Source organism: Mustela nigripes, chromosome 2 (genome assembly GCF_022355385.1).
Source record: "Mustela nigripes isolate SB6536 chromosome 2, MUSNIG.SB6536, whole genome shotgun sequence".
NCBI classification, from domain to species: domain Eukaryota; kingdom Metazoa; phylum Chordata; class Mammalia; order Carnivora; family Mustelidae; genus Mustela; species Mustela nigripes.
This window is the reverse complement of record NC_081558.1, coordinates 38,319,708-38,342,207: the sequence shown is the minus strand read 5'-3', so window position 1 is coordinate 38,342,207 and position 22,500 is coordinate 38,319,708. Positions and strand designations below refer to the sequence as shown.

The 22,500-nt window shown below is 43.8% G+C and overlaps 1 protein-coding gene across 10 annotated transcripts in view; it reads left to right on the top strand.

The window, feature by feature from the left end:
• The window catches only part of FOXP1 (forkhead box P1), a 685,031-nt gene that overhangs the window by 639,083 nt on the left and 23,448 nt on the right, over nucleotides 1-22,500 (top strand). For all 10 annotated transcript variants that reach the window (XM_059390157.1, XM_059390158.1, XM_059390154.1 and 7 more), the window contains 2 exons: nucleotides 772-859; nucleotides 13,986-14,069. In XM_059390157.1, coding sequence (XP_059246140.1) covers nucleotides 772-859; nucleotides 13,986-14,069 — 172 coding nt within the window. The remainder of the gene's footprint in view (nucleotides 1-771; nucleotides 860-13,985; nucleotides 14,070-22,500) is intronic.

The following is a 22,500-nucleotide window of genomic DNA, read 5'->3' as shown; positions in this document are numbered from 1 at the left end:
CTTTGATTCAGCCCTCTGATTACCAGAGCTCCTGGGTATGGTAAAACGGATTGAAATTTCAATTTGTTAGCCTTTTCCCTGTTGGAAAATCTAATAAATAGTAAAAGGACCACAAGACAGGCATCCTCAGCATGTGGCCTGAATCGTCTAGGAACTGGACCACCCGATCATTAACAGTAAAGAACCCAGGCAGAGTTTTCTTTTTCAATAATTGTCTGCATTTTATTTTCTCTCGCTGGTACATAATTTGCACGTGTAGGTTCGTGGTTCAGATTCCCTACGTTTAATGCTACTCTTCCAGCCTTTGCCGTATCAGTCGTCCAGGTTAATGCATTTCAGTAAAAGGGCGTGTCCTCCGTTACATAAAATCAGTGTTCTTGTGAACCCGCGCTTCTATCCGGCCCCATCCAAATTAGGCTTCCGAACTAGCCGGCGGTCCCTTCCTTAGGTATCTACTCATCGAGGGGGTCTTAAGAAGCCACCTCGACTTAATTGCTTGAATTTTATTTTATTTACGTGTAAATGGTTATCTCTCGAGGCCCTGCAGAACTCCTTCCTGGAAGACTCTGATTTGGGTCCTAACCATGGACTAAATTACACGGAATGCCAGTGTTCAGTGGTGGGGATGGAGAAGGGCAGGCCGGGCACACGTCGACGACTGTCCGCTGTGAACTAGACCCACGGCCTAGTTGATGCTGAAACATCCTGGTAACTTATATTTTCCTTTTTGTGTCTCCATTTCACTTAATGATTTTCTATGTATTGTTGCAGACATCTCAACAGTGAGCATGCGCTGGACGATAGAAGTACAGCTCAATGTAGAGTACAAATGCAGGTTGTACAGCAGTTAGAGCTACAGGTAAAGCCACATTTATTTTTAATATTCCCTCAGTATTCCTCAAATTCCTCATTTCGGTAGTGTTCTGAAATGAGTTCCTGTGTACTCATTATTGAATGGAAGGTCCCAAACTGGTTGTTGTCCTTTTTCTTTTTCTCTTCCCTTTTCACTCTTCGGGGAAAGGTCACCTTTAGCTGCTCCTCGAGAGCTGCTGCTCAGGCGTTCCGAAGTTCTGTGCCTCTCTCTGTGTCTGCCTCCGACTGCCCGCTGCCTCTGTGAGCTTTCCGTCTCTCTCGCTCCCTCTCACTCCCCCTCCCTTGTGTCTTCTCCAAATGGAAAACGTTCTAAGTTAAAAAACTTAAAAACTTAGTGTGTTGTGAATTTAAGTCCCCCGGGTTGCCAATGTTGCTAACCTGGAGTTAGGGAGCCGTGCCAGGGAGAGAGGCTGAGAGAGAATGGGGGCGGGGGGGGAAAGCACACGCGAGTGTCAGCAGCAAGTACACACACACATGCATGCCTACACACACAGACACGTCCCCACGCACACACTTGACCGTGCTGCTGTAAGTTAACATAGAAGCTGCACGTGGATTTCTTCCCCGTGTTGACTTGTCCCCTTCTCTCTCTGAGAACCAAGAGTTCAGTGCAGACATTTTTAAATATGCACTCAGATGCACACACATGCAAACATGTATTCAGATACATAATATACATATATATAGTATGTATACATATATCTTATATACATATGTATATATATGTGTATGGAGATATGAAATCTTATATTTGGCAGTCCTTGGGGCCATGTTGAATGTGTTTTGTGACTATAGAAAATAAACTTCTGCCTCTTTTCCTGTGGCTCACAGTTGTGAGGAGGGATGGGGGGGCATTCTTTAATGTGGGTTCCACTTCCTGGTGTCACTTGTTGATGAACCACCATATTTTAACAATTTCGTTCTTGGTATAATTAATAGAAAATTAGTTTCTAAAAAGTAAAAATTGGGTCAGAAATGGAGATTATTAAAATGTACAATTGCAAAAGCCTGACCCTGCAAAACCCCATTTATGCAACCGAGTTCCAAAATGCTTTTGAGTGCTTGATGACTCACTGTGGCTTCTTCCTCTGGCTGGTTTAGTGTAGGCAAGAGGTTAGCCGACTAGGGGAAATTAAAACAATGTTGTACATTATATTGTTACCAGCCATCGAAAAGCCTATTTTGTATGCAAGACAGCAATGCCGAGATATATGGAGAGCCCTAGGCTAAGTACAGAAGATAATTACATTTGGAATTTTACTGAGTTAAGTCATTTACAGCTTCAAATAGTTGCAGAGAAAAATCAGCCAAAACACACTTAAACTTTTTGTTGTGACTTTTCAGGATAGAAAGGATTTTTTTTAATTAGTTATCATCTTATAGGACAAATTACATTTTTTTAGTAAGATGGTCTCAAAAGTTATTTTCCTTAGCTAGTTAATATTTTTCCATTCAGACTACAGAGATGAACTTACTAGAACAGTAAGAGATTCATACAGGCAAAGGGCACATCATAAAATCCCCAAATTTTTACGTAAGTCTTTGGAAACATCTTTAAATTTAGCATGTTTCTTCAGAAGGAAAACAGTAGCGTTATTGACCCCCCCCACACCCCCTTCCCCGCCAAAGTTCACTTCAGACTGATGTGTAGTAAGCCCTTGAAAAACTGGTTCCAACAGAACAAACTTTATGGCTCTTGCTACCTAAAATCTTTATGTATTGGTGGTTATACAGCGATGCAAGTTCTTGCATTTGTTTAGTTGATAAAATTAAATTCTCAACATTCAGTTAGAATAAAGTGTTTCACAGTGTCACGGTTTGCCCAAGTAGATGTCCCAGACTCCAGACTGGAGAGTGTGGGGCCACTGTTCATTACTGAGGAACTGATTATTGACTTGACTCATTGCTCCTCACTCTCCCCAGAGAAGGAAAGGAGTCAGACCATCAGTAAGTCAAGTGATTCTCTCCTGGCAGCTTTAGTGTTGTTTTTTGGTGAGTGTGGTCTGGGAGCATTGCAGGCCGTTAGGAGGATTCTTTGATTATTTGTGGATTTTATTTATTCATGGATTTCCCTTCATCCTTCAGCCCTAAATCAAACTGAAGGCAGGGTTTTCAATTTGTGATAGGGACCAGAGGAGACCATCCGGCCGGAAGTCAGCATGGGGTCGTTACCTGCGGTATTCCTCGTATTGTTTTTGTCTGAGAGTTTGCTTTCACAGAGGAAGGGCCAGGCTCATTCTGAAGGGTTTGGTGTCGTCAAGGCAGAGGGAGTTGCCGAAGTGATCACACAATGCTTGTCAAGAACGGAGTTGCCAAACTGCAGGTCGGCAGCCCAGTCCTGAGATCTAAGAAAGGTCCTTAAATTTTGAATAGTGGGACGGGGGGGTGTGGGCAGGGAGGGTTATCAAAAGAAGGATAAAACATGTGAGATTCAGATGCCAGTGTCCATACCTAAGGCTGCCTTGGAACACGATCACGCCCATTCCTTGACGCTTCGTCTATGACCATGGCTGCTTCAGCATTACAGTAGAAAAGTCAAGTCTTTGCACCAGAGTCACTTATGGTCTGCCAAGCTGAAAATATTTACTATCTGGCTGGCTGCTACCGAGGTTTGCCAAACAACCCCTGCTCCAGAGGTTTAAAAAAAAAACCATTTACATCATTTTATATAATAGCAACTTGTTCTCTTAGGCTCCTTGCTATCTGAAGGTCTGTGAACCCTTCTTCCCTAGTCCTTCTTTGCCTTGGTGTATAAAACCATTCTAGTCACCGCATTGGTCAGGTTTCCCCAACAGCGGTTTCATGTAACAAGTACTTGTCTACCTGGGGGATCATGGAAAAGCAGGCTGACAGCTATTCATTCATTCATTCATCCATTTATCTTCCCGATTCATTTAGCACACATCACCCAGAGCCTGTGACATAGCAGGAACCTCACTGAGGTCAGTAAAGGGTTGCGAGAGTGAGCAAAATGGTTAAGGTTGCCTCCCTGGTTCTTACATTTTAGAGGAAAAACACAGTGTAGGTAAGTAATTTTCTAGTGGCACTGTCCCCTCCTTGGGTAGTGCTAGCTGATACTGATGGGTTCTTGAAAACACTAGAAACACGCTCAAAAGAGAGTTTCACTGCTAGAGAGGGGCCAAATCTGATTTCACCCATTAGGGATTATTCAAGCCGATGAATTTAGTTGTTGGCAAACCCACGCCCTGAGCCAGAGCTGAGAGGTCAGGATTAGATGGAGAGCCTTTGGGCTGTAGATCTGGCACATTGTGGGACAGTCTGGGACAGGGTATACTTAGACCCACCAGCCATCCTACCTGTGGGCTTCCCCTTCCTCTGATGTCAGCATTTCCATGTTTATCCTGTCACATTTGCCATTTCTTGTACCCATGTCTGGAAATGTACTTTTTAATTGACTTAACAAACAGTCGCTATGCCCATAGGACCTGAGGTGTTGGGGAAACCAGGTCCCTGCAGTAGCCAAGAATACTTTGAAGAGGTGTTCTTATGCTTGAACAGCCTTTCTCTTATTTCCCCTTGGCATCATCCCCCCCATTCCCTCCACAGCACACGGACGAATCACCTCCTCCATTCCTCCATTCGGATGCCCTGGGCATGACCAACCCCAAGGCTCCTTCGGTTTGCCCTTCAAGAAGACATTCCCCAGAACAGGAATTACCGGAACCTCCCAAGTATATTACAGAATTCCAGTTCATTAACTTGAATCGGAAAAACATTTGCACAACTGAGCACTACAGAAAAGAGCCGTCAAAGTTGGAATCGTTCACCAAGGCTGTTCCCTGTATTGTTGGAGGAGCAGTCTTCCCCACCACGCAGACTCAACAGGCCTTTCTCTGTACAACAGTACTTAGACCTCTGGTGTTTCTGTCTGGAAGCAAAGTCACACTAGTGCCCCCTGTAGAAAAATAATCCCAATAAGCTCCAGTTGGATCTTAACATCATAGATCTAGGGAGGTTCATTATGTCTACCCTGGAACATCATTGCAGAAGGGTTCTATGGGAGAATTCTGCAGGGCTTCATCAGCCAGCATCAGACATGACCATTAGGAAGGAAAGCCACTTGAGGGCTGTCCATTTCTAGTCCCCCCAGATCTACATCCCAGAATCCCTCCCTCTGACCCAAAACAGAAGGTCCTTTTGTTTCTTACCTCTAATGAACCCCTCCTAAAGAATTGGGCGAAAAATAATTTTAATAACCATTGTTGGCCTCAGGGGATCCTGGCTCGAGAAATTTCCTTTCTTGGTGTTACCTATGCAATGCTATACTTGAATCACATGAAAAGCCTTCCATGGTTCCAGTGTTGAGAGATAAGGCAACCAGCCAGAAATCAAGATGATGGGCTACGGAGTCTGACTTAGGCCTATACGGTCAGCATTGAGTGTGAAATGCATTCGTATTGTTAATTTTGTGGGAAGCTACCACGATATATAATGCATGTTTTCCTAGCAGTGGACTCATTATGTGGAGCTTGTTAACAGAATGCTTAATTCACTTCTTGTGTTGCTCCCTGTTACTGGTCTCAGAGGGAAGAGGGGTCAAGAAGACATCCTAGTGGGCATTCTGAACCTTCCAGAATATTTCTAACCACATTTCACTGTTACGAAGACAGTTGTAATCTTTGACATTTTAGCAATGGATTCAATGGTGATTAACCCCATCTACTACCTGGAAGCCCACCCTTGTAGAGAATTTGTTTGCGTGCTTGTACATAATACACACCTAACCTCAAGATAGATGGACACCATAGTAATCCTTTGGGCAAAGGACATGGCTTTTTGAGGTGAGGGCATGTATTTTAAGATTTTATCTCTTAGATGCTTTCTAGATCCAGATTCTTCTTTTTAGATTCTGCTTTTTAGATCCAGATTTTTCTGGATGCTGTGCATTCAAGAGGATAGGTTAGAACTGGAGGGGCGTGATGTTCCCACAACCAACATGCATGGTCTTACATAGGTCATGAAATGTGCGCACATGCGTACACACACACACACACACACACACACACACACATGAGACAGAGTTACCGCAGACTCAGGATGCGGAAATAGGTTGAGATTAAGAATGGCCCACTCATATACCATGGGCAGGTTGGTAAGGAAGCACCGGAAGCTTCTTTCACACTCCAGCACCAGCCAGGGTGCCCAGAGGACTTACATGCATATGGACCTACTTACCTGGGCTCCTCAGGTAGGAAATGCTCCTGAACTGCCTCAGCTAGTAAGCTGTGAGTGAGGCGGCATACCAGCTGTCTTCGTGGCTAGGTTGATTCCATTTGGTTGATTCCATTCGGTTACCATTTATCAGCATCCTGTTGTATTCGGAACACTGGATAGAGATAAGCAAGACAGCCTCTTCCTTCCCATGTGTGCAGCCTCGCAGGGAGGGAAGACTAGCCTGCCTCTCCACACCAGGCGGGGTTCATAAGAGGAAGCAAAGGAGGCATGGCAGGGCGGACTCGGCAAGGGGCAGCGGCAAGTACCTTCCAGGCCAGGAGAGCCCAGTAAGCATTGGCCTTGATCGTAGTGTGAGGGAGGATAGAAGAAGGGATGTTCTTTCTTCAGTCCACCTCTCTGGTCCTCAAGGAACAGGGGGACTAGACTTCACAGTTGGCCTTCCTGGGACTTGGGATTTCCAGTTTCAAAACTGGGAAAGTACCTGGCAAAATGGAATGAATTGTTCACCAACATGATCACTTTGAATCCAGTGGCTTTGGAAGAGAGCGGTTTAACGCCCCCTGTTCTGTTTATAATTTATAAAGGGACTGGGAAGCCATCGAAAGGGTATTTAGTGAGTTTCTACTCTGCCAAGGCCGTGTGCTCAGTGCTTCCTACCCCCGGTTTCACGGAATCCTCACAACCTCCCCGTGAGTAGATGCTTCCCGAATTCCTCAATTGTTAAGGGTCATTTTTTTTTTAAGGTTTTATTTATTTATTTGACAGAGAGAGATCACAAGTAGGCCGAGGGGAAGCAGGCTCCCCGCCAAGCAGAGAGCCTGATGTGGGGCTCGATCCCAGGACCCTGAGATTATGACCTGAGCCGAAAGCAGAGGCTTTAACCCACTGAGCCATCCAGGCTCCCCAAGAGTCATTTTTTTAACAGAAAATAGAACTCTTGGAAATCAGACATCTAATGAGCATGTGCTTTTCTTCTCCTGTGTAAAGGTGTTCCTAAGTCACCGAGGATGAGTTACTGGCCCTTAGAGTGAAAGAAAGAATTCTCTGTGTCTCTCCTCTTCCAGATGAGGAAACTGGAGTGTAGAAGTTCTAATTCGGTTGTTCAAAGCCGATGGAGATACTGGGCAACGCTCAGGGGTCTAGTCCAGCTTGTGTAGCATACGCCTCCTTTGGTGACGCTGCTGCCTTGCAGTTTTCACGCAGGGTCATCCTGGTTCGCTGAGGGTCTGCGTCTGACATGCAGGCGTTGCGCACCACTGGTTTTACAACCAGACTGGGGAAGCCAAGCCTTTCTCTGCCTCTTAGAGCTCCCTCCTCAGCAACCCATGGCAGCCAGGCGGGGCTGCACCTCGGTGACACAGGAATCCCTTGGAAGTTTTCTAAATCATCCACAGCAGGAACTGTACGCTCCAAGAAAACATCAGCAGGGCGAAAAGTGCGCACGTTTCAATAGCAGAGAGGGACATTAAGCCTAACACAGATCAATTACTGCGGGAACTTCACGTGTGATTACTCTGCCATTAGCGGTGCTGTTGGTAATCACACCAGCTTCCTGGACTTCTGCAAATATATTCTCTGTAACATGTCCCACTTTGGGCCTAACCCCAGCAAAGGCGACACTCAGGACAGTTCTTCCCAGCAGCGGTCTGCCCCCCGGAGCCTCCCGACTCTCCCTGAGTCAGCTCAGAGCATGTGGGGAAGACGGCCTGATGGCATCATCGCTGCCTAGTGTCACTGCTTTGTGACTAGAGCCAAGAAAAAGAAGAGAGGGTCTCTGGGTTTCTCACTTCCACGTCCCTCTTTGAAAACCAAGACACTTATTTTTCATAATTTAAAATCCTGCTTAACTCTGGGAGCATTAGAATTCCTAGACTATGACTGAGTATTAGTGTGCGTCTGCTTTAAATGTCAAGAGAGTCTTTAATAATAACACGTAAGGAATGTTGAGACGGTGACAGAATACAATAAAAAGTAGGGAAATTCTTCCATTGGGGTGAAATGAACCATAGGTTGCCTACCACCTGAGAGCCGCAGTTGTGTGAAAGAAATCATTTCCAAGTTTTCACTGGCACTGAGCTGGGAAGGCATGTGAATGACCAGAGTTTGATAAGTGGGTCAAAAAGAACCCTTTGGTAAATACTCAGTTAGGTAGAAGAATTTCATCGCCCCTCCTTCCAAATCGCGGTTTGGTTTTTTTTTTTTCTCGTTTTTCTTAAGATCATACGTACTTTAGAGACCCATGAAACAGGTGTGCATCTGCCTCTATCAGTTGCGTTTGGGTCCTCACCATATATAAAATGAGACAGCTGCTGTGAAGACTTATTCAGTCAATGGCAGAGTCTTGATTCCCAAAACCAACGCATTAAACCTGGACACGTGGGATCCTTATTAAAATGTTTACTCCCACATCCCCTAACATGCTAATAAGCATGTTAGGCTTATTAGCAAGCTTAGGTGATACCTAGGTCAATTAAATTGGGGACTGTCCTTGTCTGGGAATACTCCTGGCTTACATGCCCCTCCTTGGGGGGCCTGCTGAAGCTCGGTATCTCCCCCTGCCTTGGAGCTTCTGCGGCGGTGGTTCAGCGTGGGGGGGGGTGGAAGGAGTGGGAAACATTGGTGTTTTCAGTTCGCATCCCAGGTGGCTCTTGCAGTCACACCAGAGGGGGAAAGTCTGACCAGGCGTCCCGCAACTAGAATTCTAGTCTTACTTCTGCCCCTTCCCAGCTCTGCAATCTTAGGTGAGTTCACTCTTGCAGCCTCAGTTTCCCCAACTGTGAAACACAAGAGGAGAAGGAGAGGATTTGAAGTAGCCACAACAGTCTTTGCCTCTGTGCAATCAAATGAGTCACTTGGTCCGTTCTTCTCATCCGTCCTCAGTAATTCAAACGTTTTTACGCATCCAGAATCCTTCATTTATTTCAGATTCTGTTTCTCACAAGTGAGAACCGCCAAATTGGGCTTAAAATGATTAGTCCTCCAGACAACATATAAAGTGATTATGTTAAATGAACCTAAAACCGTGTTCCCTATTCTCTGCTAAAAGAATGAGTTTAATCTCCTCAGTTTTTATCTTTGAAAATGTTGAATGGAGCTCCTTGCCGTTGGCGGTTATCAGTGTGTCCGGAGCGATACACAGGATACACGGGTTCCCGCCTTTCACACCCCAGACGGGCTAAAACCTAATTTGAGGCCATGGTTAATAGAAGAGGGGATGACCTATATCAGCCAAGGGGAGAAAAACCATTTGCCTAGGATGAGGGAAAAGAGACCACGAGCACCAAGGAAATCAGTCCATAAGCAATGGGCTACATCTCTCCTATGATTTCTGTTCCATTCTTCAAAAACATCAAAATTCTCTCCCCAGCTAGGCCCACTGCACACTCCACTGAAATCCTGTCCCGTGGACCTGGGTTCCAAGCACATACTCAACCAGCTGAAGTCCAAATAGACTAGACTGATATAACTTTCCTTTAAAGAAAGTTAGATATTTCTGAGCATCCGTGAAGCACGAGGCTCTATGCTAAACTTGTTATGTGAAGAACTTATCTAATCCTCAAAACAACTCTTCAGCGTTCAGAGATTATTATTCCATATTTAGAAGAAGAAACTAAATACTTGAAAAGGTTACATAATGTGCTCAGAGTTGGAGAGCCAGAATTTGAATGTAGCATAGTGTGATTTCAGTGCCTACGACCTTCATCCGTTTTCACTCTGCTGTCTCCCTCCAGAATTGGAGAAAAACCTGCTAATAAACAAATATTGTACGAGCAGGTCCCCTCAGTGTGGGGCCCGTCGGCATTCCTTTCATACCAGATACCCCTCCCGTATCCACCAGGAAAGCTTTTAGTAATTTCTGATAGCACAACATAAAAAATTGTTTTAATTTGACAACGCAAATTTTTAGTTGACCTTTGGAGTACATTTCTCATCCTTTGCTTTGCTTTGCATGCAATTCAGTTTATGACGGAATGCTGGAATATATACCTACTAATATTAAATGTTTGTATTGTCCTATTAAAATAATGAAAGGATGCCATGAAAAGGGATAGGGATGCTTAGCTCATGGAATGATGGCAGAAAAAGTAATAATGAGTGCAAAAGCTTTTTGAAGGGCCACTGAATATTAAAAATGCAAGACAGCCCCAGAGAGAGGGGATGTGGTTTCAGTATGTATAAAAGATAAGCCTTTTTGCCTAAAACAAGAAAAAGTGAATTTGGCAGGTGAGGTTTTTTTTTTTTTTTTTTTAATTGTTAAAAGGGTTTGTGTTAGAGTTAGAGCTGTAACTGGTGTTAAAAATCCAGAACCCATCCAAGAATATATTACACTGATCAAACAAAAACAGAAACTTGGAATTTTTCCTTTTTTTCTGTAACCTTGCCCATCTTTTATTACAGAGCCAGGCTGGTAGAATTAAGTGTGAGGCAAAATAAGGAACCTGGGTAATTCTCAAAGTAAACAGTGAATTTTACATTAATATTCTCATGGAGAAGTGAGAGAATGTCTCCATGGCAGTGACCTCCAGGGTTTATGGATGTGTCTTTGTGTACAAACTCTATGTATGTGTTTGCGACATTGTGTTGTTACATTTGACCAGTAAAATGTCAGCATCGTAGACATCTGGAAGAACATAGGGGTGATGATTCCTTCTGATGCTGGGAATTTGGATTTCCTTCTCCTTGGTCTTGGTTAATTGCTACATCAACAGTGTTTACCCCTAAATTAAGTCACAATTAATATTCATCAGACTCTTAAGTAAATACCACCTCTCACCCTTTAATCTGTAATGTTCAGTACAGCAGGCTACTTGTTTTTTAAAAAGAATAATAGATATGCCTTCGTTTCTTCTGCCTCATGATAACTTTCAAGACAAAGCATTTTTTAGAATTCTAAGAATATTTTGGTTCTAACATCTAAAAACTTAAAACACAGTAAAAGAAAAAAAAAGGCAAAAAAAATCAAAAACCTAAAACCGAATAACTACAGAAATACAAATAGGCGTAGAAGAATGCCACTGTGAACACTTTAATTGTTTTAACTGAGCCACTTTGGAAAACTAAATTCCTTTGGCATTATGTGTTCAGAGCATCTTTGAGTTTGGCTGTTCAATAACTTACTAAAGCACAGAAGATGAATAACGTAAAGTGGCTCCTAATATGGTATCATTTTCATTTCCTGTTTGTTGAAAGATAAATGCTAACACTGTAAGGCTTTTTTTCTTCTTCTTAATTTATTCCTCCCTGCACCACAAGGGAATAAAAAGGAAAAAAAAAAAAAAATCAAATGTGATACGGCTTGAGACTGAGTCATCCAGCCAGGATAAGCCCAAAGCCTTTTTTCCCCTTGCTTTCGTACCTTTTCCCTTTCCTCTGCCTTTCCCCAAATGCTGAAACACCCCTTTTCCCTTAGAAAACACCTTTATTTTAAAATGTCCTGTTTGGGTGCCTGGGTGGCTCAGTGGGTTAAGCCACTGCCTTCGGCTCAGGTCATGATCTCAGGGTCCTGGGATCGAGTCCCACATCGGGCTCTCTGCTCAGCAGGGAGCCTGCTTCCCTCTCTCTGCCTGCCTCTCTGTCTACTTGTGATCTCGTTCTCTCTCTTTGTAAAATAAATAAATAAATAAAATCTTAAAAAAAAAAAAGAATAAACATAAAATGTCCTGTTTGACTTTTATTTTGGAATAATTCGGCCTAGGAAAAATTCATATTTCTTTTTTCTTTTTTTTAATTTTTTTTTTAAGACTTTATTTTTGGGGCAATCAGTTGAGCCTCTAACCTCAGTTTTGGCTCAGGTCATGATCTCAGGGTCATGGGATGGAGCCTTGAGTCAGTCTCCACGCTCAGCATGGAGTCTGCTTGAGATTCTCTCCTCCCTTCCTCCCTTCCCCTCCCCCTGTTCACGCTCTCTCCCTCTCTAAAATAAATAAAGAAACAAATAAATAAAATTTGTTTTTTTTTAAAGAAGATTCTGTTTAAGCAATCTGTACACCCCACATGGGGCTCTAATTCACAAACCCTGAACTCTTCACACGCTCTATGAACTGAGTCAGCCAAGTGCCCCCAAAACTTGCTATATCAAAGAGTTAAGGTTAATTATATGACATAGAAGAAATGAGTCCTTCCCCAGTTCAAAGACATTATTTTGGACAAATGGTATATAAAAGCGCTACTCTTAAAAAAAAAAAAAAGTGCTACTCTAAGACTCTCTCTGTCTCTCTCTTGCTTTTCTCATTCGCTTTCTCTTTGTCACTCACTCATTCATTAATCTCTTCCATATTTTACCCAAATTTCACAGCTCTTCTCCTAACTATACCTTTATCTTTTAGAGATCTACTTCCTACTTACCTTACAGAGGTAATTATTATCATGTCTGGTATTTTCGCTGTAAGCGTCTTTGCTCTAGACCTCTCTGCCGCAGTCATTTACACCACGGAACTAATTGTCCTTAGGCAATTTTGCCCTAAGAAATTAAAAATAAATAATAATAACTGGTTGACATTTTGGTTTGACAGTTTGGTTTCATTTCTTCATTGACAAAGTACTTCCATGTTTGTATTATATAAATCGTAGCCCTCATAATGGTGTACATGGTGGCCCAGATTTTCCAATCCACATGTCCTGTAGAACTTTGGAATGTCTCTTCCTGAGCATGAGACCCTATGTCAAGAACAAGCAACCATGTAGAAGGCCTTCACGGCACCATACAGAGCTCAGTTACAAACATGTATTCTGGTATTTGGAAACGGGTATCTCTCCTTAGTGACAGAAGGAATTGTATAGGTAAAGGAAAAAGTGCTGGGCTAAATGGGAATGAATGAGAACAATCAGAAAATGTATGATTCTGTGAATTATTGGAAGATAAGTGAAGTGCTTCGATACAATTCACAAAATAAAACCCGTTACTTGTGCTGGATTGCCATCAGTCTGCACTGTACACTTTGGAATGGATTCAAATGTTTTATATGGAGAAGCCGTTTCATTTTGTTATTCATATTTTCTGTTTCATTTTGTCCTTTTTCGGGAACATCCCGCTCTCATTTGTCATGATCCTATCTTTTATGGTGAAATTGTCCTACGGCCAATTAGTTGTGTGGCAAAGATGCTTACAGCAAAACCACCTATAATCAATTATTCTGCATCCCCGGTGCCCAGCTGCCCTTGAATTATCAAAAATACCATCATGATAAACAGTTCAGGGCAAGCAAAAAAGAAGGAGTGTCTAGTAGTATTTTGAGTGCAATCATGTACATTGGGTTAGAAACTTGTGTTTCTCCAAAAGGTAATTTTTTGTACAGTGAGATGACTTCCAGTTTTTGTTAAGAAGAGACTGGCACATAGCAGGCACTCACATACTGAATACATGAATGATGAGGCTTAATTCTACATTCACTTGGAGAGGAGACCTGGTCAGCCCTTGTCCTTGTGCCTGCCCTACCAGTATTGTTCAGCCGCACTGTGCTTAGCTACGCCTACTGTTAAGAAGGATGAAGTTAATTCTGCACAACTGCATCCGTGCATCTAAGAGCTTTTCCCCAACCACAAAAGATGGATTTTACGAGGGTTAGCCACCTCACTCGCTTTCCTTTGGCTCGTTCGTGAATAAGATTGGTTAATAGGCATGATTCACGTTTCTGTCTTTTAGCTGTCTGTGTTCTATGGGACTCCTTGGTGCCAGCAGGCCTAGAACTTCCCAGTTAAAAGCTCATGCGTCTTCTGTTGAGAAATCTCACACCGACACCTCCAGTTGCTTCGAGCTTGGCAATGGTTGTGTACATTTCAAAACGATGAAGCAATGAGAAAGATTTTTGTCATGTGCCGTGGTGCTGTAGTTTAATTTGGAATATGTATCCTTTCGGATGTTAAAATAGTAATGCATCTGTATTCAAAGAAATAACAGAGCATTTCCTTCCCACCAGCTTGCAAAAGACAAAGAGCGTCTGCAAGCCATGATGACCCATCTGCACGTGAAGTCTACAGAACCCAAAGCCGCCCCTCAACCCGTAAGTACCGAGCTCTCCACCAAGGGCAGAAACCCCACAGTATGTCTTCGCTGTTTCCCACCCCGAGCAACAGAGGCCGGACAGTGTACTCCGGCAGCTGTTTAAATTGAAGGACTTAAGTTCAGTTGACTGTTTCTGGGTACCTTGGAGGAAGAGGGCAGAGTGCAGGGTGTTTAAGAAGATCGAGGATGATTCAGATCCTGGGCCATGGGGCCCAGCAACTAGCTCTTTGAGACAGAAGACTGGTGCTCTAGCAGGGTAGGACAGTAGAGGACGACTGGTCACTGGGAGGGCGTGGAAGCCTTTCTAAACGGTGGGAAAGCAGAACAAAGACCAGCAGACCACAGAGTCAAGAGAAAAAGGCATTTCAGCCTGGGTTAGCTGAGGCACAGCGGGTATGAGAAAGGGAGTGAGGGCTAGTCTGGTGTAAGTGTAACAGAGGAAAGAAACAAAACACACTCTCGGAATAATTGGAGGCTAAAATTATGGAGGGCATCCAGTGGTTACTAGAGAATTAAAAGTGAATATTACTCTTTTGCAGTTAGGAGACCAAACACGGTATGCTGCAATTACATTTAACTTTTAGGAATCTCCTGCTTCTTGCCTTGTTCCCTTTTCCTTAACCTTGAAGAGTGCCATCCAAGCACAGACAGTTAATATCGAAGCAGAAGGATGGTTTCTAAACCCCAAATCCTGTCTTGGGCCTCATTCCTTGCTATAAATTGATCGCTTTAACAGTTGTATTTCTCATATACTTATATTTCTAAAAATCTCTTAGTAGCTTCCACTGATTATTCAACATGGAGAGAGTGCTGTGCTTCTTGATTTTTAAGATTTGTAAAATTTAAAGGTACACTGCCTTTATTTGATTTTGCTTGGAGTCACTGTGTGAAAATTAATTGAGCGTTGACGATCTATAGTTAGTACCAGCAATTTTAATCAATACGCAATGATGCGGCGTAATGGCAAAGTATTGGTTTATCTGTTTTGACTGATTTTTTTCTATAAATAAAGCAAACATACACCCATATATGTATGATTTATGGTGATAGAAATAAAACGGAGTCAGACTATTAACCCAGCAAATATGGTAGCCTGCCAAGATGCAGTTGGCAGACAAAATTAATGTCTGAAACAGAACACATTACTGAGATATAGGACATAAAATCATTAAACACTTTGTGCATCCATTTCTACTAGGAAAGAGCCCCTGGTTTCCATGTGTTTTGCAGCAAGTGGCTACAGGACTAATGTATAGGCTACCAAAAAGAAGGGGAAACAGAAACTGAGGTCATTCCGTGTTGTGGGTTCGGTAGTCCATTCTGCTATCTGTGCTGCCCTCATCAGCCCCTCTTTTTAAGGAGGGTCCTTGTGACTAATGGGAGCCCAGTTAAGGCAAGTTGGTAAGATCAGGAAATGACTTGATATGGAGTTCTTCAGTGGGCACAGCCAGTTGCGAAGGGCATCAATTGCCTTCTGAACTCTCTTCACGTTGCTTTTGTTGGAGATTCTCCCCCACCCCAGGATGAAGGTTTGAGTCTTTAAACCTGTAATAAGGGGGAGGGTGAGATTATCTCCTCCTTCCTCCGTGGATTAAAAGCAGTGACAGAACAATGTTTAGACTCCAGACATTAGGATGGACTCACGTTGTGTGATGGGGCTCCTTGGATAGAAGGAGGAGAGATAAAAGTGGGGAAGGAGTTGTGAAACCCCAAGGGGCAGTCAGTGAGTGATGGGGCTGGGTGTTGGCAGAGAGCGCCCTGCAGGTAAGCCTGCATAGGCCAGGAAAGGAAAGGACTGTTGGGAATCTCCGAAAGGACCAGTGGGAAGGAGCCAGTAAACAGGGAAAAGCAGTCCCGGGGGAAAGGCACAGGGAAGGAAGGTTTGTCTTGATTAGTATTAAAAAAAAAAAAAAAAATGTTTTACATTCTAGAAAATTATAACTTTGAAGGGGACCTCCTACTAAATTTATTTTTAACTGTTCTATTGAAAATTCTCTACCACTAGTCAACATTATCTCTTAGTAGCTCAGCACAGTATTTCTTTATTAAAAGAAATAGGCACGAATATTTTTGACTGAAAAATTAATAGCTTTTGAATTCATACACAGCAGGTTTTCTTTTGCAAAGAAGTCCAATATCGCTGCACAGCACTTCTATAACCATTTATTTAGTGTCCAAGTCAAACCTTTGACAGTTAGAGCAGCGCTACAAGCCAATATAAAGAACTCCAAGATGTAAACCAACAATAGGCCGTCTGTGTGAGGTTTGCCATTGTCAAATACATAGATTGTTTGGATTAGTTTATGTAAATGTACTGTTGTATTACCCTTTGGAAAAAAAAAGATCACATTTGTGTATGAAAAGTGGTTCCCTTCACAGGCAGCATTATAAATTCCTTATCCTTTAACTTACATGTAAGAAGTAAAAATTGGTGCCTGACAAGCAGATATTGCGTGACACTCTGTTGCCAGAGTGAACCTGCCTTCTTTTCATTTATTGGAAAATAGAAAATTTTATTATAGATACCATCTTATAAATCAGGAATTATTAAAATACGTATAGGTTAGGCATTGGAAAATTAATTATAAAAGGTAGACGTGTAGTGTCTTGCATAAATTTTTACTTTCCTTGCCCAAAAAGGGGGAAAATAAAAAGGCACACGCATTGAGCAGACCCATGAGTCTTTCAACTTGAGGGATACAGAGCTATCTGATGATCATTTCTAAGGTGCCAACGATTCCTTTTTTGCCTGTAATTAATTTATTCCACCTTAAATAATGGAATGCACAGTATGTCCTTCTAGAATCTTTGATTTGAAATAAGCAGTCAACCAGAATTCAAATCTAACCATAGATGGGGACTCTCATGTTACAGCCTTGCCAGTAAGTTGATGATGTTTTTTTCTTTTTTCCATTTCTGTTTAAAAGGAACTTCATGTTTATTTTAAAATTCTTAGTCACTAAGTGATAGAATGCTTTGCTGTAAACGTTGCTTTTCACTAAATGCCATTTGGGTGGTAAGTGTCATTTGTTGTATCCAGTCATCCAACCAGTCCCTCTTTCATTGCATCAGAGAAACTGCCAAAACCTTCTCGGACTGTCCTTAGATCAGCTCATAGTCGCATTCCCTGGACCCTGTTGTGGAACTCGTCTTCCCATGTGGGCCGTTGGGGGATACGCTCACCTCAGGACAGTCCTGAGTTTCTAGATGTAACTTTAAGCTCAGCCCGCCCAGGGATGTGCATCGGTGAGCCTTCCTGTCCTCCAGACACCTTCAACAGCTCCTCTGCGCACTTGCCATAAACGTCTTCACACCCAAGAAAACCTTTCCTTTTGGAATTACACCCAGGACACAACATGGCACAGTATTTCTGGAAAGGCAATCCCTGTGTTTCATGTCAAGGTGTTTCATCATCAAGTATTTATGAAGGATGCTGCTAAAAACACAGAGCAGTAAAACAAGAGAGCCCCACCCCCGCCCCCGAGGTGCTAGAATCTGGTGGGACACACACTCACGGCGTGGATCGTGCCGTGCGTCCGTGGAACCGCCGATGTGCAGCGGGTGTTCCGGGAGACGTGGTGTGCCAGAGGAACGGGAAGAAAGGGAAAGGAGTCAGATCTGTGAATCTTTCCTTGGGTTCACAGGATGCACTTGCGTCCATGTGTCTCTGAGGAAGCCATGTCACAAGGAGGAGGCGAAGGACCAGCCAGCATCAGATAAAAAAATAGGCTTTCCGTTTTTTTAATTTATTTCACTTATAAGCTTCTGATTTTCTGAACCCTGGGCCCTGGATGGAAAAGGATGTGTCAGAGTTTCCCAGAGCAGCTGTATATTCTAGCTCTTGGGTATGGACAATGAGAAAAACCATTTTTTTTTTCTTTTTTTAATTTATCTGACACAGAGAGAGAGACAGCGAGAAAAGGGGAACACCAGCAGGGGGAGTGGGAGAGGGAGAACAGGGTTCCCCTGGAGCAAGGTGCCATGGGATCCTGACCTGAGCCAAAGGTAGATGCTTAAGGACTGAGCCACACAGGGCCCCCCCTTTTTAAATTTTATTTATTAGAGAGAATGAGAGCATGAGAGCGGGGAGGGTCAGAGGGAGAAGCCAACTCCCCGCTGAACAGGGAACCTGAAGTGGAATTCGATCCCAAAACCCTGGGATCATGACCTGAGCCTAAGGCAGTCTCTTAACCAACTGAGCCACCCAAGTGCCCCAAGGGGAAAAGCCTTTCTTGGCATATATTGAGAAGGGCCAAATTTGCTTTGCGTTTAAAAGATCCTACTCTTTTCCATGGGAAGAGAAGCATAAAAATCAGACTAGAGTAAACTCTCCTAATGAGACAGACGGATATTCTTTTGTTCCAGACTCGGTAACATTCTCAAAGTAAACACCAAGCGTACTGCTTTGGGGTTCGTATCTCCATGCTTGCTCCGTGGAGAATTTGCCAAGCTGTCTCCTTGGAGGGAGGGGAAGCGTAACTCAGAAGACAAAACAACAACAACAAAAAGAAGCATGTCTGTGTTAGGGCTTTATTAAGTTGTAAAGGGTTTTTTAAGAAGACTTCCTCATCATGTCAGGAAAATCCCATAAATCGTATGTTATAATCCCAGAGGACAGGAGAGGTGCAGGCCTGGCTTCAGGGTACTCCTGCGCACCAGAAACCTCTCTTGATCCTGGAAAAACCACATTCCTTCAGATTTGGTGGGCAAGTAATTATAGTGTAGGTAGTATATCCTCCTTTATGAAAATGTTATAAAACGCTTACAGGAACTTGGATATTTGAAGCAAGATGCAGTATTACATTTTCCTTCTTACGCATTCTCTTTTCCTCCAACCATAGCAATTAGGACTGTTTTGAAATAGTTTTTAGCTACTATAAAAACAAAGTGTCCCCCCCCCCCCAAAAGGGGTCTTTTAACTCTTAAAGCAATGGCTGATCCTTTGGGCTGCTTGCAGCCTTGCTCTAGGCCTAGAGAAACAATATTAGGCAGTCATAAAAGATTCTCTAGCACAGCACACACAAGCTGTTTTACTGTGCTGTTTCTCCTGAAGCCCCCCTCCTCCTCTCCCCGCTGCACACATCCCCGGCCCCCCACTTTCTCATTCACTGCCCTATGGCAGCGCCTGGCGCAGGGCAGTCCCAGGGCCAGGCTCGAGGAGGACCAAACCACAGCCTCCCCCTGCCCCGGCCCAGCCTCCCCACGGATGTCCCTCCCCACGGACGTGGCCGCAGGAAGGCCGGCCGTCTCCGAACGCCAGTGAGTCGTGTCTAGCCACTGTGTGCCGTTCACGCAGGCCCGGAGCCCGCTTAGGGCCGTCCCACCAGGAGCAGAAAAACGAGTTCTGTGAGCCTCAAAGTCCCTACTAAGCAACTAGGTGCCCCGGTGTTTGGGTTTCAGGTTTGTCTTTTGTTCTCAGAATCTGTTTTCATATGAGGCAAGAGCGCAAACAAAAATAAAAAGGAGTTCTTATGGGAATACTTAGGACAAGTCTGTTTCTGTCCGGGGTTTACATCAGCGCTTTGTTTATTTTTTAAAAATGTGAGTGACTCATCATCTTTAAAAGAAGGAGGTTTCTGTTTAAAAACTGGAGATTAATCTTTTAGAAAAGGACTCAGCAGATTATCAGGCAGCTGACAGAGTCCCGGTCGTCGGGACGGGCACGATCCCACGACAGTCCTTCTGGAAGTGAGCAGGGGGAACGCCAGTGGTTAAGAGCTCACAGAGACTTAAAAAAGAAAAACCCTACACGGAATCTCAAGTGACAGAAGAGTTTAACTTCTGGCCAGACCCTCAAAGCGATTATCTTTGCTGAAATCATCACATGACGGAAACTCGCCATGTAGAAAATATCGGAGTTGCTAACTTTTCCAAACATAGCAACTTCTTTTTAAATAGAAAATAGACACAATAAGAAAAATAGGGAAAGAAACCCAGTCCAGTCCCTTCCTGCTCCATGCCCCTGGGGTGGGGGGATTATCTTTTAAAACCTTAACTACGATCAGAAACACGAAGTACATATGCTTTCATTTCTAATTGATGATTATATGAAGATTTAATAGTTTACAATTAAGATGAATATTTCAAGATGACAGCAAAACCCACACCAGTCCAGATTTGCTTTTCTATTCTAAGTCTGTAATTAATTTTTTTTCTTTCTCTTTTTTTGGGGGAGGGGGTGTGGAGGGAGAGGGAGAGAGCCCTCTGTTTTCAGAGAGACCTCAATTTAAAAGGGCCGGTTTGGTTTGAACACAGAACAGAGCCTGTTCTGAATCCTTCCCCACGCCCCATCTTCTCTCTCCCTCGTGACCTTCCTCCCTGAAGACGGTTTCTCCTCAAGACAAGCATGTGATGATCAAACAAAAGTTTAAAAGTTAACAAACTTCTATAGCCGTTGACGAGGTTGACATTTCATTAACTTGTTGGTTCAGCCTTCACATGGTTTCGCCGGGCGAAGCCCCCTCTGTTTGGAGTTTACAGCTTTTTGTTCTTCCTTCCCTCACGGACCACAGTCGTGTTTAATTTGGAATCTGGGCTCCTTTGGCAAATTAGCAATTAGAACAATTTTGTGGGAATATGTATATGTGTCATTAGTTTTCCTACAAATTAATAGCAAGGCCAGAGGTCAGGCAGAAATTTTCCACTTGACTGCCGTTCCTCTGTGGAGACTTGGCACTTGGTTGTGGAATGGCCACAGCTGCTCTCAGCCACCCTCTTCCTGTAGGAACCGTCTTTTAATTAGTTTACCTCACAGCCATCATTACAAATATTACTGCCTCCCCTCCTCGAAGTAAAATTACTGTTTCTACAAAATATTCCAGTGACATCTTGCACCACTGCACATTGATGGTGGGGTCACTCGAATGCAGCATTTAATCATTAGATCACCTCCATCCGCGTCTCCTAATTAGAACCCTTACAATACATTTTTATCTGGTAATTAGCTGAGATTGGCTGCTTCCTCTGTGGCTTATTAGAGACAGCCCAGCAGTGGGTGTGAATCACGGTGTCATTTGTCAAGCCTGGTAAGCCCCCTCTCTGCTCTCTTCTGGCTTCGTGTTTATTTCCATTTGCTACCTGTGTTCAGAAGCCTCCAGAAAATTCTACCGTGTATTTCTCTGCGGGTGGTGCTAACCTGGAAGGATTTTATTTTTCACTGTTGCTTTTTCGGTACGGACAGCCCAGGGGTTTGGACCCTGGGTAAAAGCTGCAGATGTCCCATTCTTCCCACATTTTATGACACAGTACCACGTGACATGTCCGTTCTCCTGTGTGAGCACCACAAGATGGATTTGTACTTGGCTGAACGTTTACACGAGTTTTGATTTTTTTGGAGCCCAGCACACTTGATGCCCTCCCGCACAAAATAGGAAAGCGGCCGGCATAATTCCTTGAGGCCGTTGTATTTATAATTCTCATTAAGTGTTGAAGAAAGTTACAGTGTTTAGGTGCTGTCCTTAGATGGAAGAGAAAAGCCAAAAAGTAGAGTTAGTCCTCAGAATTGCTTTGTGGTTGATCCACACACTGCCCTTGGACCAGGGTCTGTGTTCGGTGGTAAGCTTGTCGAGGGGCAGCAAATGAGTGTTCTGCCCTTGTCTGTGTCATTTCAGTTTCAGATGCCTTGTGTTTTTTTCAGCAATATTTACTGAATATGATTTATAAGCAGGGACTAAAGCTATCCCTGGACTCCTTTCCTTTCCAAAAATGAGCATACAGAGGAATGAAACTGGCCGGTGTTTATTTTTCCCACTAACTGGGCATAAGATGCTTATACAGAGAGCCTGGAATCGCACGCGTGTGTGTGTGTGTGTGTGTGTGTGTGTGTGTGTGTGTGTGTGTGACTGTTTGTGAATAGAGGCAAGTTATTCCCTTAGTCGCAAGCCTCAGTCGGCTCCTCTGTACACGGTGAGCAGTGACTTCTCACTGATCAGTGACAGTAGGAGAAGGAAGTGTAATCACACAGTGGCAGGTGGCTCGCAGCACAGTTTATACAAATGGTCTCCAGGACTTTCCTGTGTTGGGATATTCTTAGGCCTAGCAGCATCCGAATTTGAAAAGCTGTTGTGTTTATGAGCAGTAGCCTTCCCGCAACTAATTTCCTTGACCCGTCGCGTGGGCTGATGCTCATACAGACAGTGGCTGCACTTGGTCCGTGATGAAGGCCCAAGGCGCCGAGGAGGTCGGCCCCAGCCCTCCCCCGTGGCTTCTCAGTTCTGCACCATCCTAGGGCTGCCTCTCTCAACTGAAAGCACTTAGTCCACAAATACGCGTCATGAAGGCACGTTTCCAGCACGAATAGAAAAGAAAGCAGCTCACAGCATTGGCCCAGTTTGCTGGGGTTGGTGAGGGCGGCGGCTGTGAGAGCAGGGTCCTCTGCACAGCTTGCCCTTCTCCAGGGTGGGGGGTGGGGGCCGGGGGGGGGGGGGGGC